Below are 15669 nucleotides of genomic sequence, written 5' to 3'. Positions count from 1 at the left end.
ATTTTAACTGCCTCAGATTTGGTCCATCATCTGACCCGAAGACTACAACTTTGATTTCAGAGTTATTAATTAGAAGCAATGAATTGAACAGAACTAAGACTCAACCTTGAGGAAGCTCTGTCCTGCTTTTCTAATTAACAATCTGGTAAGATATACTAAACATGCCCCTTATCACCTTATTAACATTTATTATTCTGAGTGAAATGATGGATAAATCATGCATAACTAAGAATTCTAGGCTGATTTTTTTAAAACAACAATCATTAAATATGCATTATAAATATTCACTTTATTTTAAAAGAATTGGAAGATGTTACATATATTACACACTACATATAATGGCACATGTCAGCCTTTTAAGCTTAAAAATAATCTCTCCCCAAACTGGGATTGACTTAGACTTAGACTTAGTATAAAATGACTCTTGGCCTATAGCACCAACCCAGGCCCAGAGGAAAGCCAATTTTGAACCTGTCTTCCTCGGGCATTGGGCCTCCTGATATGACACAGAGGGTCCTCTCCCTCTGGTTTTGTTCCCTGGCAGTACTGAGGCCTGGCACAGGAACCCATTTGACTATACATTGCAGGCCTGGGAAATCAGGGAATCTAGTGGGGTAGGGTCCTCTAACAATTTTACAATGGGAAAAAAAAAAAACCATTATGTGCCTTATTGTCTTTGTTTTGATCTATACAACTATAACAAGACTCTACAAGATAGAAGATTAGAATTACTGAAATACAATTTCTCTGTGGTTTTTGTCTTTGGAAATTAATGTGTCATGATAGGAGGAGCCTTAAAAGTTATCTGGTTCAACACTGGTAACCTGCTCTACTACTATCTCAGATTTAGGTATAATTCAAAGTTTTAAATGCCATCCATATGCCATTTTGTTAGATAAACACAAAGAAGTTTAATAACACTTTTCATTTTCTTTTTCTTAATTCATAAGGACAATTCCACCAAATGTTCTGGCTTATGGCTCTCCTCCTCTTCATAGTATGTTTAAGTTACATATTAAGAATCCAAAAAATACCACTGTGGAATTTTCATAAGCAATACCCGACCAATCAGTAAAACACAGTACAGAGTGTGAAAATTTCAATTTATTCCCCTCCCAAGTATCCAGAATATATACCCTTTTAGCTTTGAGAAATGTGACAATGAAAATACCAACAGGATTGATCGTATGTAAAGAAAAGCACATACTACACAGGAGACATCCCTAAGTCCTCCCTAAGCTGCAGTGCAAGTTAATGGTATGTTTCTGGCAATGTCACCTTTCACTTGATTTATAAAAATTTTACAGGACAGATTTAAAGCAAAGATAGGCCTCTGATTTTTATTTTTATTTTTTTTATCCCTAACAGATTTTTAAAAAGAGGCTATATTAAATGACAATGCATTTTGAGTCAGGGGGAGAAAAAAAAAATTAAAAACCCAAAACTTCTTTCAGTTTATTCAAAATAAAAATACACATAGAATTATGAAAATATAGGTTTACTATTTCCACCACGTAAGTTGATGCTGCTGTTTGAAAGGCTTGCAAATTGTTTTTCAAGTTTTTAAAGCTCATCTCGATCCCTCAATAAAGTATACCTATATTCGCTGGGTGCTAATTTCTGGAAGGAGCTCTCAGGTGGACTGCTTGCTACATCTTGGACTTGCTACAAGAGAAAGAATAAAACATATCAATATATTTTGTGGAGTTATACTGTTTTAATAAAAGTATCAGACAAATGGTAGTTGTAATTATTTGCTTAATAAAGATAGCTACTGTGTGCCAAAGATAAGAATTAAGTTTGAAATCTTACTTTCTCTATTCAAATGCCCTTACTAATATTCTCTAGGGCAGGGCTGCTACAGAGCCCTTACCTCTGGACCTGTCGACAGTTCCTGAGGTGTAGTGGAAGGAAACAAAATACCTGACTCCTAAGTGCTTTCCTAGACTGTTTTGTAGAAGCAGCACCACCACGACTAAGATGGCCCAAATCCTTTTCTCTTAAAAATGACCACAAAGAGGATTAAAGGCACCGACAGAACTTTCATTTAGCGATTACCTGGATACCAGAATTTAGTTGACATAAGGAGGAAAATAAACACTTCCATACTATAAGAAATTAATTTCTATAGCATTTTACTTGTGCATCAACAATAGACAAAAATACACAGAATTCTAAGAGTGACTTCCAAGAATTTCAAAGGAAAGGCAGTGTGTTGTCTATCCCTTATCTACACATGACCAAATACACGGTCACTGTTTTAATGTCCCCTGTAGTTAACACAGTGTCCATATTACATACCATGGATACTGGCTCATTTCCATTTATCAGGTTATATTATCCTGATTTATTTCAACTTCTCCATTAGACAATAAACTTCTGTTTTATAGTAATATAATTATGGCTTAAACAAAACATGTATCTCAGTAAAAATACAAATAAAAAATGTATTAGGGAAGGCGGGGGGACATGACAAAATAAAATGGGAAGTTTGCAGACATTGGTTCTCATTAATAGGGGCGCCTGGGTGGCTCAGTGGGTTAAGCCGCTGCCTTCGGCTCAGGTCATGATCTCAGGGTCCTGGGATCGAGTCCCGCATCGGGCTCTCTGCTCAGCAGGGAGCCTGCTTCCCTCTTTCTCTCTCTGCCTGCCTCTCTATCTACTTGTGATCTCTCTCTGTCAAATAAATAAAATATAAAGAAAAATTAATTAAAAAAAAATGTTAAGGAGGTCAACTTTCCTAAGGAAAATAATCGCCTATGGGTTATTACCAACAAACGGTTTGCTTCTATAGTTGCTTAATTATCAAAGAAAAATCTGACCTCAGACTTCAAGGAAAAAGCATGTCACTGGATTCTTAAAGGGAATTCTTCACAATGAACTTAATTTGACTCTTCAGGAAAAATTGACTTAGCTTTTATTTTTCTATGTGGAGGTTCCTTAGGCAAAACAATGAAGTTCTGGGCATATGAAATAAGAGTTTTGTTATGTGTCATCTTCCCTCTCAGTATAATGGCAACAGACATGATATAAATCAATAATGTACCCAAATGCAGTTTTTAGAGGTGTTTAACAAAGCAGGAACAGAGAAATTATTTGTAACAGAAGGTACAAGGTAGAAACAGTCAAATCAGGTTAAAAGTTACATAAAAAGCAAATACAAAATTTTCATAAAGAGTTGTAAAGCATTCTGAATCTCAAATGAAAAGCTGCATTAAACCTTAAGTTTAAAAATTATAAATACTGTATTGGTGAAGGTGCTTAGGATAGTTTAGCAAGAATACCATATCATTATTTTCTTTGTAATGAGGTCAGTCTCCTGGCCACAGAGGAAGACCTGACCATTAACAGAATCCACTGAGTTCTTCACTGATCTACCTACTTCTACTTCTTACCTCCTACTTCAGTATTTGAAGCCAACTGTATTTAATCCTTTTACCCATATTCCACAGGACATACTCACAGGACACTTCTGTTTATGTGATCAAGAACCTATATTGTATCATTCTTGAAACTTTACTGAAGCTCTGTAACTTTAAAAATTAATTTTAAAAGGAACAACTTATCTAAACTTATCTAAAGTCAATTCAGAATTTCATTATAGAGATCTTTAGGAGCAGAAAGTCAAGCCTGTATAAGAGCTTCAGATCCTCCTCAAGGCTAACTAGAAAAAAGAGCATTCCCACTGAAAAAAAGAGTCCTACCTGTCCTGGGGCTATATCAGTTGGGTCAGGACCATGATGGAATTCTCTGTGCAATTTTCCAGAATGTAAGTCAAATACGAACTGCTTGAGTTTTCCAGGAATTCTAAAACAAAAGTAAAATAAAATTTTAGCTTAAACTGTTAAAATGGACTTAACCTCTATTTTACCAACTTCAAACATTAAAAAAAATTTTTTTCTTTAAATTTTACCTGTAATCCTACCATAACTCTCAGAGGCCAGGTATGTGCTAAACATTGCTATACAGTTATAATCATGGAATGCAGATGCTCAGTTTTGTGTTCCAATTCTTGCATTTGTTTTGCAAATTTTTCTACACTTATTTTAACAGATACATTAGAGTCTATCGGGATGTTGTCCTAAAACTTACTTAACCATCCCTTATTGTTGGGCATTTTACATATTTTCCATAACATATGTAACTTAAAAAACCTCATATTCTGCAAAATCACGCTAAAAATAACAGGGCTCAAGGGAAAAACAGCATTAGGGCCTCACCACTTAAAACTATGTAGCTTTGCAACCAGAGTACTATAAAAACCCTGGAAGAAAAATACTAGCACTGTTTCAGCCCCCACCACTGTGTAGGCCAGGTTAACCTCTGTAGCCTTAACCTAGAGCCTGTTAAGTCCTTTTTTGAGATATGAACTGAGGTTCTTGAGGGCATTCACTGCCAGTAGAACAATTTTATCAAAATAATTTAAATCAGGATGTAGCTTTTTCGCTCGCCCCCGCTTAAGCATAAGGGGAAAATCTCACAATGTCTTCAACCGTATGGGCACTCCACTGGATAGCTTATTACTGTGAAAAGCAAAGCACTTCTCAAGGCCATGAAACTGACCCTCCTTTGCTTTTTTTGGTTGGGGGAGGTCTTCATACACCACTTTTTAAAAATATTTTTGAGAGCGCACAAGCATGTGAGTAGGGGGTGGGGCAGAGGGAGAGAAGCAGACTTCCCCCCAGAACCCTGAGATCATGACCCCCAGCCAAAACCAAGAGTTGGTCAGTTAACTGACGGAGCCACCCAGGTGCCCCTAAATCACTCTTTAATGGTGAAAACACTTTTCTTTGATGGCTTCAAAACATTCTGACGAAAACAGTATGAACCAACACAAGTTGCTTATATTAACAACATTCCCCTAATTATTGCTCATGCTATGCACAAGTTTGCAATACAGAGACATGCACTGTAGTAAAACAGACCAATATAAGCTAAGCAGATTCACATATCAGCCTTTTTTTCTTTATTTCCTTTGAGTTGTATCCAATAGAGTAGGAATATAGACTTTCCTCAACTTGCAAAGGAGATACAGCCCAATAAACTTACCCTGAATTGAAAAATCCTAAGCACACTTTATTGCTTTTTTTTGTTTTTTTTTTAATATTTTTATTTATTTGACAGAGAGAAATCACAACTAGGCAGAGAGGCAGGCAGAGAGAGAAGAGGAAGCAGGCTCCCTGCGGAGCAGAGAGCCCGACGTGGGGCTCGATCCCAGGACCCTGGGATCATGACCCGAGCCGAAGGCAGAGGCTTTAACCCACTGAGCCACCCAGGCGCCCCCCTAAGCACACTTTAAACATGTTCAGAACACTTATAATACCCTACTTGAGCAAAATCATCCAATGCAAAGCCTATTTTATAATAAAGTACTTAATATGTAACACTGCATTCTGTACTGAAAGTAATAAACAGTGGCTGCATGGGTACAGTAAGTGTGTCAGTTGATGCCTATGATCCCAAGGCGTACTGGGAGCTGTGGCTCACTGCTGATTGCCAGCATCACGAGAGTGTCTTAGTGCACATCACTAGCCTGGGAAAGATCAAAATTCAAAGTGTAGTTTCTACTAAGTGCGTATTGCTTTTGCACCACCAAAAAGCAAAAAATTGTTAAGTCATCCTAAGTTGAGAGTCTGTTGAGTAAATAACTTGACTAAGTGTGGGCAAGTTATACCTACAAAACAGTCCATTTTTGCTATTTGTCTACCTGTTCTCTGAAGTTTTGCCAACATGTTTCTTTATTAAAATTTGCTTTACTACTTTAATAAAAGACACCTGCATTTCAATTTTCATTTCTTCAGAAATTAAGCATTTTTTCCACCGTTTTAATTTTTTTTTAAAGATTTTTATTTATTTACTTGACAGAGAGAGAGAGGGATCACAAGTAGGCAGAGAGGCAGGCAGAGAGGCAGGGAAGCAGGCTCCCCTGCTGAGCAGGGAGCCGGATGTGGGGCTCGATCCCAGGACTCTTGAGATCATGACCTGAGCCAAAGGCAGAGGCTTAACCACTGAGCCACCCAGGCACCCCTCCACTGTTTTAATTTATATTTCTGCTCATATGAATTGTTAGTCTTCTACTGAAATCCTGGCATTTTGAAAATTCATTATATATTTTAAATAGAAACCTTTCTTCATATCTCTTACAAGAATTAAAATGCAGGTCCATAAACAGTTTAATTGAGTAGAATTGCCTCACTTTTTAAATCATCGTTTTTTGGTAGCACACTGCTAGTTTCTTTTATCCTCTCCTGAGGTCCTGCAAGTGCTGTTTCCTCCCTTTAGTAACTCCCACTGAGATGTACCAACCAATAACTTCATTGTACACTCATTTTGGCTCCCCACTAGCTCCAATGCAACAGAGACCAGCAGGTGCCAAAAGCACAGTTTACAAATACAAATGACTGTCAGGTAGCTGTATTGACAGAAATGCCTCTGAAAGGGTCTGTGGTGCTGAAGAAATTGCACATGCACTAAAGATAAACACTGAGAGGAGATCAATTTAAATTTAATATGACATCATCTACTGTCACCCACAGCAAAGTGAATATATCCATTCAAATCAAAGAATCAGTCTCTAATGTTTATGATAAAGCCCCCATTAAGTCTGTTATTTTATAAAGTCCAAAGACGACAGCAACCAATACAGAGTATGACTTGCTTTTGATAGTCAAAAAATAATTTATAATTAAATCTTAAATGTAACAAATTTGTAAAGAACACTCAAAACAGATTTTTTTCCTAACCTGGTTCTTTCCCCTTGTCAACCGATGAAAGAATTGTGAGCAAAAGGCAAAGGGAGATAGGATGAATCTGAATTGATGTGGTAGAAAACAGATTACAAAAGAGCTCTTAACTAGCTTGTGGCCAGAAAATATCCATCATTAAGTAACAATCAGTGAATCACAGTATATTGTCAAGAAAACAGAAAACATGGTTATGTGCTAGAAAGGAAAATAAAGGGATCCTTGCCATAATAAATTCAATTATATTTTCATACTCTAGCATACAATTTTTCTTTTTTTTTTTTTAAGATTTTTATTTATTTATTTGACAGAGAGAGATCACAAGTAGGCAGAGAGGCAGACAGAGAGAGTGAGAGGGAAGCAGACCCCCTGCTGAGCAGAAAGCCCGATGTGGGACTCGATCCCAGGACCCTGAGATCATGACCTGAGCCGAAGGCAGCGGCTTAACCCACTGAGCCACCCAGGCGCCCCCAAACAGTTTCTACATTTACTTCTAAGAGTTTTATAGTTTTACCTCTCACATTGAGGTCTACAATCAATTCCGAGTTAATATTTTATAGGAGCAGTTTCTTTCATGGAGATGTTTAGGTGCTACAGCACCATTTATTGAAAAGATGGCCCCCTTCCACTGAGCTGTCTTTGCATCTTTAAAAAAAAAAAAAAAAAGCACTATTTGTGTGCCTATTTCTAGATTCTCTATTCTGTTCCACAGCAACACATACCTATTTTTTTCACAGATGCTACACTGTCATAAATAGTTTAGCTATATGGTAGGTCTTAAAATTGGGTATTATGAGTCCTTTCTTTTTCAATTGTTTTGTTTCAATTATTCTAATTTTAACTTCCCATATAAATTTTAGAATCAGCTTTATCTACAAAAAAATCTTAGATTTAGATTGAAATTGAATTAAAGCTATAGGTAAATTTGAGGAGCACTGACATCTAAACAGTACTGAGTCTTCCAATCCATGAATACAGTATGTTTCTCCATTAATTCTGGTCATGTTTGGTTTCTTTCATTGGCGTTTTGTAGTTTTTATCGTTCGATGTATACATAATTCTTTTTTCTTTCTTCTGGAGCCCATTATGAATGGTAGTTTAAACGTTTTTGGGTTTCCAAATGTTCATAGTTAAAATATAGAAATAAAAGTGATTTTTTTTAAAAGGTGACCTTATATCCTGCTGAACTCATTAGTTCTAGGAGCTTTCTTGTGAATTTACTGGGCATTTCTACTACATACACAATCATGCGACCTACAAAGGAAGACAGTTTCTTTCTAGTCCAAACACTTCTTATTTTTTTGTCCTATGGTACTTGCTAGGACTTCCAGTATCACACAACTGGTGAGAGTGAATATTTTATTTTCTTTTTAAATTCACTTAATTAACATATAGCGTATTATGCGTTTCAGAGGTAGAGTTCAGTGATTTGTCAGTTGCATATAACAACACCCAGTGCTCCTTAATGCCCATCACCCAGTTACGCCATAACACCCATCTCCCGTCTAGCAGCCCTCAATGTGTTTTTCCGAGAATAGACATCTTTATCAAAAACAGTGAAAGGGGCGCCTGGGTGGCTCGGTGGGTTAAAGCCTCTGCCTTCGGCTCAGGTCATGATCCCAGGGTCCTAGGATCGAGCTCCACATCGTGCTCTCTGCTCCGCACGGAGCCTGCTTCCACTTTTCTCTCTGCCTGCCTCTCTGCCTAGTTGTGATTTCTCTCTGTCAAATAAATATTTGTTAAAAAAAAAACAAAACAAAACAGTGAAATACTTAGGAATAAATTTAGCCACGGAGGTGAAAGAGCTGTATATTTGAAAACTATAAAACACTGACTGAAGAAAACAAATAATTGGAAAGATACCCTGAGTGAATGGACTGGAAATATTAATATTGTTAAATGTCCATACTACCTAAAGCAATCTATAGATACTATCATACTAAAGCAATCTATAGATTCAGTGCAATCCCTATCGAAATTCCAATGGCATTTTTCATTGAAATAGAAAAAGTTCTGAAATTCATATGGAATCACAAAAGACCCTATATATATAACCAAAGCAAAAGCAGTCTCAAGAAAAAAGAACAAAGATGAAGGCATCACATTGTGTGATTTCAAAATATACTACAAAGTTATAGTAATCAAAACAGTATAGCACTGGTATAAAAAGACAAAAACCAATGGATCATAACAGAGAGCCCAGAAGTAAGTCCACACAAAGTCAACTGATCTTGGACAAAGGTGCCAAGAATACACAAGGTGGAAAGTACAGTATTTTTAATTTAATTTGAGAGAAAGAGAGCATGAGAGGGAGGTGTGGGGCGGCGCGAGGGAAAGAGAGAATTTTTTTTTTTTAAATATCTGAGAGAAGAGAGAGTGCAGGGAGGGGAATTGGGGGGAGGCATAAGCACCCACCGTGCTGAGCACAGAGCCCGATGCAGGGCTATTCCCATGACCCTGAGACTGCAACCTAAGCCAAAAACCAAGAGTCAGCCACTTAACTAACTGACTGAGTCACCCGTGCGCCCCTAAAGAGAGAATCTTAAGCAGTCCCCGCACCCAGTGCAGAACATGATGCAGAGCTCAATCTCATGACCCAAGCCAAAATCAAGAGTCAGACACTTAACTGAGTCACCCAGGCGCCCCAAGGATGGTCTTCTACATAAATGATGCTGGCAAAACTAGACAGCCAACGGCCGAAAAATTAAATTGGACCATTATTTCACACCATACACAAAAATCAACTCAAAATCGATTAAAGACTTAGCTGTGAGACCTGACAAACTGTAACACTATAAGAAAACATAGGGGGAAAGTTTCTTGATATTGGTCTGGGCAATAATTTTTTGGATATGACCCCAGAAGCACAGGCAACAAAACCAGACGAGCACATGTCACTGCATCCAACTAAAAAGCTTCTGCGCGGTACAGGAAACAGAGTGAAGAGACAACCTACAAACTGGAAGGAACTATTTGCAAGCCATCTATCAGATAAGGGATTAATATCCAAAAAACAAAAGGAATAAAAATAACTCAAGAGCAGAAAACAACCTGATTTTAAAATGGGCAAAAGACCTGAAAAGATATTTCTCAAAAGAAAACCTACAAAGAGCCAACAGGTACCTTGGACTCTTGTGCTCACTATCACTAATCATCAGGGAAATGGAAATCACAACCAGAATGAGTGATCACCTGTTAGAATGGCTTTTATCAAAAAGACAAAAAGTAAGTGTTGGCCAGAATATGGAGAAGAGGGAACATTATTCACTGTTCATGGGAATGTAAACTGGTATACTCACTACAGAGGTATGGATGGAGGCTACTCAAAAAATTAAAAATAGAACTACCATGTGACCCAACAATCCCACTTTTGGTTTATACCCGAAGGAGATCAAAGCATTGTCTTAAAGAGTTATCTTCACTCCCATGTTCACTGCATTACTCTTAATATCCAAGATACAGAAAGAACCCAAGAATCCATCTACTGATGAATAGATAAGAAAAATATGGTGTACACACACACAGAGGAATATCGTTCAGTCTTAATAAAGAAGGAAATCCTGTCATTTACAACACTATGAATGAAACTGGAGGACACTATCCTAAGTGAAATACGGCAGACACAGAAAGACAAACGTGCACGATCTCACTTACATGTGGAATCTAAAAGAGCAGAACTTACAGAAGCACAGTGTAGACGAGCAGTTACAAGGGACCACAGCGGGAGGGTGTGGGAGGAAATGCAAAAATCTTGGTTAACTGTACAGTTTCAGCTACAGGAAGAGTACGTTCTAGAAATCTAATGTAGAACAATGTGCCAATAGTTATTAATACTATATTATACACTTGAAATTTGCTGAGTGAGTAGATTTTAATTGTTCTCACCAAAAAAAAAAAAAAAAGTAAGTGAGGTAATGGACACGTTAATTTGCTTGGCTGTGGTAATTAGTGTATACATACATCAAAATATCATGTTATATAATACAAGCAGTTTGGTCAACTATGCCTCAATAAAGCTGAAAAAAAGGAGGGGAAGACAAGTAACTTGGGGTAGAGAAGGAACCAATCTATGTGGCTTGAGGCAGATATCTGGAGAATGCGAACTAAGAGAGGTAGGGAGCACAATCAGATGATGAGAGCTGCAAGTCCTACCAGGTTCAGGCTACAATGTGTCACGGTAAATCAGAACCCCATCCATGCAGAAGTTATGGCACAGCAGAGGGAGAAGCTGGTATTGGTAGAGAAGGATGGAGCAGCTGTGAAGAAAGGAGCCCAGAGAAGAGCTTTTGGGCCCCAGAGGGAGGGAAGGGAGTAGCTGCCCCAGCACTTTCCAGCAGCGTGGGCCAGCTGTACCTCCTGCAACTCAGCATCTTGTCGGGTTCCTGTAGTTTCCAGCACAACTCCTCACTTTGAGCTCCATGGAGTGAGTTTCTGTTCCTTACAACTGCATGCCCTCTGACGGCAACAGAATGTCCAACAGAACTTTCAATGAAGATAGAAAACGTGTATCCGTGTTGTCAAATACAGTTGCCACTACCCACATATGGCCACTGAGCAGTCAGAGCACCTGAGACACTGACTTCTACATTCTACATCATTTTTTTTTCTTTCATGTTTTTTTTTTATTTTCATTTTATTTATTTTTTTCAGTGTAACAGTATTCATTCTTTTTGCACAACACCCAGTGCTCCATGCAAAACGTGCCCTCCCCATTACCCACCACCTGTTCCCCCAACCTCCCACCCCTGACCCTTCAAAACCCTCAGGTTGCCCCAACCTCCCACCCCTGACCCTTCAAAACCCTCAGGTTGTTTTTCAGAGTACATAGTCTCTTATGGTTCGCCTCCCCTCCCCAATGTCCATAGCCCGCTCCCCCTCTCCCAATCCCACCTCCCCCCAGCAACCCCCAGTTTGTTTTGTGAGATTAAGAGTCATTTATGGTTTGTCTCCCTCCCAATCCCATCTTGTTTCATTTACTCTTCTCCTATCCCCCTACCCCGCCATGTTGCTTCTCCATGTCCTCGTATCAGGGAGATCATATGATAGTTGTCTTTCTCTGATTGACTTATTTCACTAAGCATGATACGCTCTAGTTCCATCCACGTCGTCGCAAATGGCATGATTTCATTTCTTTTGATGGCTGCATAGTATTCCATTGTGTATATATAACACATCTTCTTTATCCATTCATCTGTTGATGGACATCTAGGTTCTTTCCATAGTCTGGCTATTGTAGACATTGCTGCTATAAACATTCGGGTACACGTGCCCCTTCGGATCACTATGTTTGTATCTTTAGGGTAAATACCCAGTAGTGCAATTGCTGGGTCATAGGGTAGTTCTATTTTCAACATTTTGAGGAACCTCCATGCTGTTTTCCAGAGTGGTTGCACCAGCTTGCATTCCCACCAACAGTGGAGGAGGGTTCCCCTTTCTCCACATCCTCTCCAGCATCTGTCATTTCCTGACTTGTTAATTTTAGCCATTCTGACTGGTGTGAGGTGATATCTCATTGTGGTTTTGATTTGTATTTCCCTGATGCCGAGTGACGTGGAGCACTTTTTCATGTGTCTGTTGGCCATCTGGATGTCTTCTTTGCAGAAATGTCTGTTCATGTCCTCTGCCCATTTCTTGATTGGATTGTTTGTTCTTTGAGTGTTGAGTTTGCTAAGTTCCTTATAGATTTTGGATACTAGCCCTTTATCTGATATGTCGTTTGCAAATATCTTCTCCCATTCTGTCAGTTGTCTTTTGGTTTTGTTAACTGTTTCCTTTGCTGTGCAAAAGCTTTTGATCTTGATGAAATCCCAATAGTTCATTTTTGCCCTTGCTTCCCTTGCCTTTGCCGTTGTTCCTAGGAAGATGTTGCTATGGCTGAGGTCGAAGAGGTTGCTGCCTGCATTCTCCTCAAGGATTTTGATGGATTCCTTTCTCACATTGAGGTCCTTCATCCATTTGGAGTCTATTTTCGTGTGTGGTGTAAGGAAGTGGTCCAATTTCATTTTTCTGCATGTGGCTGTCCAATTTTCCCAGCACCATTTATTGAAGAGGCTGTCTTTTATCCATTGGACATTCTTTCCTGCTTTGTCGAAGATTAGTTGACCATAGAGTTGAGGGTCGATTTCTGGGCTCTCTATTCTGTTCCACTGATCTATGTGTCTGTTTTTGTGCCAGTACCATGCTGTCTTGATGATGACAGCTTTGTAATAGAGCTTGAAGTCCGGAATTGTGATGCCACCAACTTTGGCTTTGTTCTTCAATATTCCTTTGGCTATTCGAGGTCTTTTCTGGTTCCATATAAATTTTAGGATTATTTGTTCCATTTCTTTGAAAAAAATGGATGGTATTTTGATAGGGATTGCATTAAATGTGTAGATTGCTTTAGGTAGCATAGACATTTTCACAATATTTATTCTTCCAATCCAGGAGCATGGAACATTTTTCCATTTTTTTGTGTCTTCCTCAATTTCTTTCATGAGTACTTTATAATTTTCTGTGTATAGATTCTTAGTCTCTTTGGTTAGGTTTATTCCTAGGTATCTTATAGTTTTGGGTACAATTGTAAATGGGATTGACTCCTTAATTTCTCTTTCTTCAGTCTTGTTGTTGGTGTACAGAAATGCAACTGATTTCTGTGCATTGATTTTATATCCTGACACTTTACTGAATTCCTGTACAAGTTCTAGCAGTTTTGGAGTGGAGTCTTTTGGGTTTTCCACATATAGTATCATATCATCTGCGAAGAGTGATAGTTTGACTTCTTCTTTACCAATTTGGATGCCTTTAATTTCTTTTTGTTGTCTGATTGCTGAGGCTAGGACTTCTAGTACTATGTTGAATAGCAGTGGTGATAATGGACATCCCTGCCGTGTTCCTGACCTTAACGGAAAAGCTTTCAGTTTTTCTCCATTGAGAATGATATTTGCGGTGGGTTTTTCATAGATTGCTTTGATAATATTGAGGTATGTGCCCTCTATCCCCACACTTTGAAGAGCATTGAAAATAGAAGGAGAGATAAAAAGCTTCCAGGACAAACAAAAACTGAAAGAATTTGCAAACACCAAACCAGCTCTACAGGAAATATTGAAAGGGGTCCTCTAAGCAAAGAGAGAGCCTAAAAGTAGTAGATCAGAAAGGTACAGAGACAATATACAGTAACAGTCACCTTACAGGCTAATAATGGCACTAAATTCATATCTCTCAATAGTTACCCTGAATGTTAATGGGCTAAATGCCCCAATCAAAAGACACAGGGTATCAGAATGGATAAAAAAACAAAACCCATCAGTATGTTGCCTACAAGAAACTCATTTTAGACGCGAAGACACCTCCAGATTTAAAGTGAGGGGGTGGAAAACAATTTACCATGCTAATGGGCATCAGAAGAAAGCTGGGGTGGCAATCCTTATATCAGATCAATTAGATTTTAAGCCAAAGACTATAATAAGAGATGAGGAAGGACACTATATCCTACTCAAAGGGTCTGTCCAACAAGAAGATCTAACAATTTTAAATATCTATGCCCCTAACGTGGGAGCAGCCAACTATATCAACCAATTAATAACAAAATCAAAGAAACACATCAATAATAATACAATAATAGTAGGGGACTTGAACACTCCCCTCACTGAAATGGACAGATCATCCAAGCAAAAGATCAACAAGGAAATAAAGGCCTTAAATGACACACTGGACCAGATGGACATCACAGATATATTCAGAACATTTCATCCCAAAGCAACAGAATACACATTCTTCTCTAGTGCACATGGAACCTTCTCCAGAATAGATCACATCCTGGGTCACAAATCAGGTCTCAACCGGTATCAAAAGATTAGGATTATTCCCTGCATATTTTCAGACCACAATGCTCTGAAGCTAGAACTCAATCACAAGAGGAAAGCTGGAAAGAACCCAAATACATGGAGACTAAACAGCATCCTTCTAAAGAATGAATGGGTTAACCAGGAAATTAAAGAAGAATTGAAAAAATTCATGGAAACAAATGATAATGAAAACACAACAGTTCAAAATCTGTGGGACACAGCAAAGGCAGTCCTGAGAGGAAAATATATAGCAGTACAAGCCTTTCTCAAGAAACAAGAAAGGTCTCAAGTACACAACCTAACCCTACACGTAAAGGAGCTGGAGAAAGAACAAGAAAGAAACCCTAAACCCAGCAGGAGAAGAGAAATCATAAAGATCAGAGCAGAAATCAATGAAATAGAAACCAAAAAAACAATAGAAAAAATCAATGAAACTAGGAGCTGGTTCTTTGAAAGAATCAATAAGATTGATAACCCCCTGGCCAGACTCATCAAAAAGAAAAGAGAAAGGACCCAAATAAATAAAATCATGAATGAAAGAGGAGAGATCACAAGTAACACCAAAGAAATACAGACAATTATAAGAACATACTATGAGCAACTCTACGCCAACAAATTGGCCAATCTGGAAGAAATGGATGCATTCCTAGAGACATATAAACTACCACAACTGAACCAGGAAGAAATAGAAAACCTGAACAGGCCCATAACCAGTAAGGAGATTGAAACAGTCATCAAAAATCTCCAAACAAACAAAAGCCCAGGGCCAGACGGCTTCCCAGGGGAATTCTACCAAACATTTAAAGAAGAACTAATTCCTATTCTCTTGAAACTGTTCCAAAAAATAGAAACGGAAGGAAAACTTCCAAACTCATTTTATGAGGCCAGCATCACCTTGATCCCAAAACCAGACAAGGATCCCACCAAAAAAGAGAACTACAGACCAATATCCTTGATGAACACAGATGCAAAAATTCTCGCCAAAATACTAGCCAATAGGATTCAACAGTACATTAAAAGGATTATTCACCACGATCAAGTGGGATTTATTCCAGGGCTGCAGGGTTGGTTCAACATCCGCAAATCAATCAATGTGATAG

At 38.3% G+C, this 15669-nt stretch overlaps 1 protein-coding gene across 1 annotated transcript in view; it reads right to left on the bottom strand.

The window, feature by feature from the left end:
• Positions 1 to 1086: 1086 nt before the first annotated feature.
• The window catches only part of ERP44 (endoplasmic reticulum protein 44), a 97452-nt gene continuing 82869 nt past the window's right edge, over positions 1087 to 15669 (bottom strand). Inside the window, 2 exon segments of the mRNA XM_046022872.1 lie at positions 1087 to 1665; positions 3705 to 3807. Coding sequence (XP_045878828.1) covers positions 1564 to 1665; positions 3705 to 3807 — 205 coding nt within the window. The 3' untranslated portion in view covers positions 1087 to 1563.

This window comes from Meles meles, chromosome 11, assembly GCF_922984935.1.
Source record: "Meles meles chromosome 11, mMelMel3.1 paternal haplotype, whole genome shotgun sequence".
Classification (NCBI taxonomy): domain Eukaryota; kingdom Metazoa; phylum Chordata; class Mammalia; order Carnivora; family Mustelidae; genus Meles; species Meles meles.
Note: the sequence above shows the minus strand (reverse complement) of the source record. Positions and strands in the feature narration are given on the sequence as shown.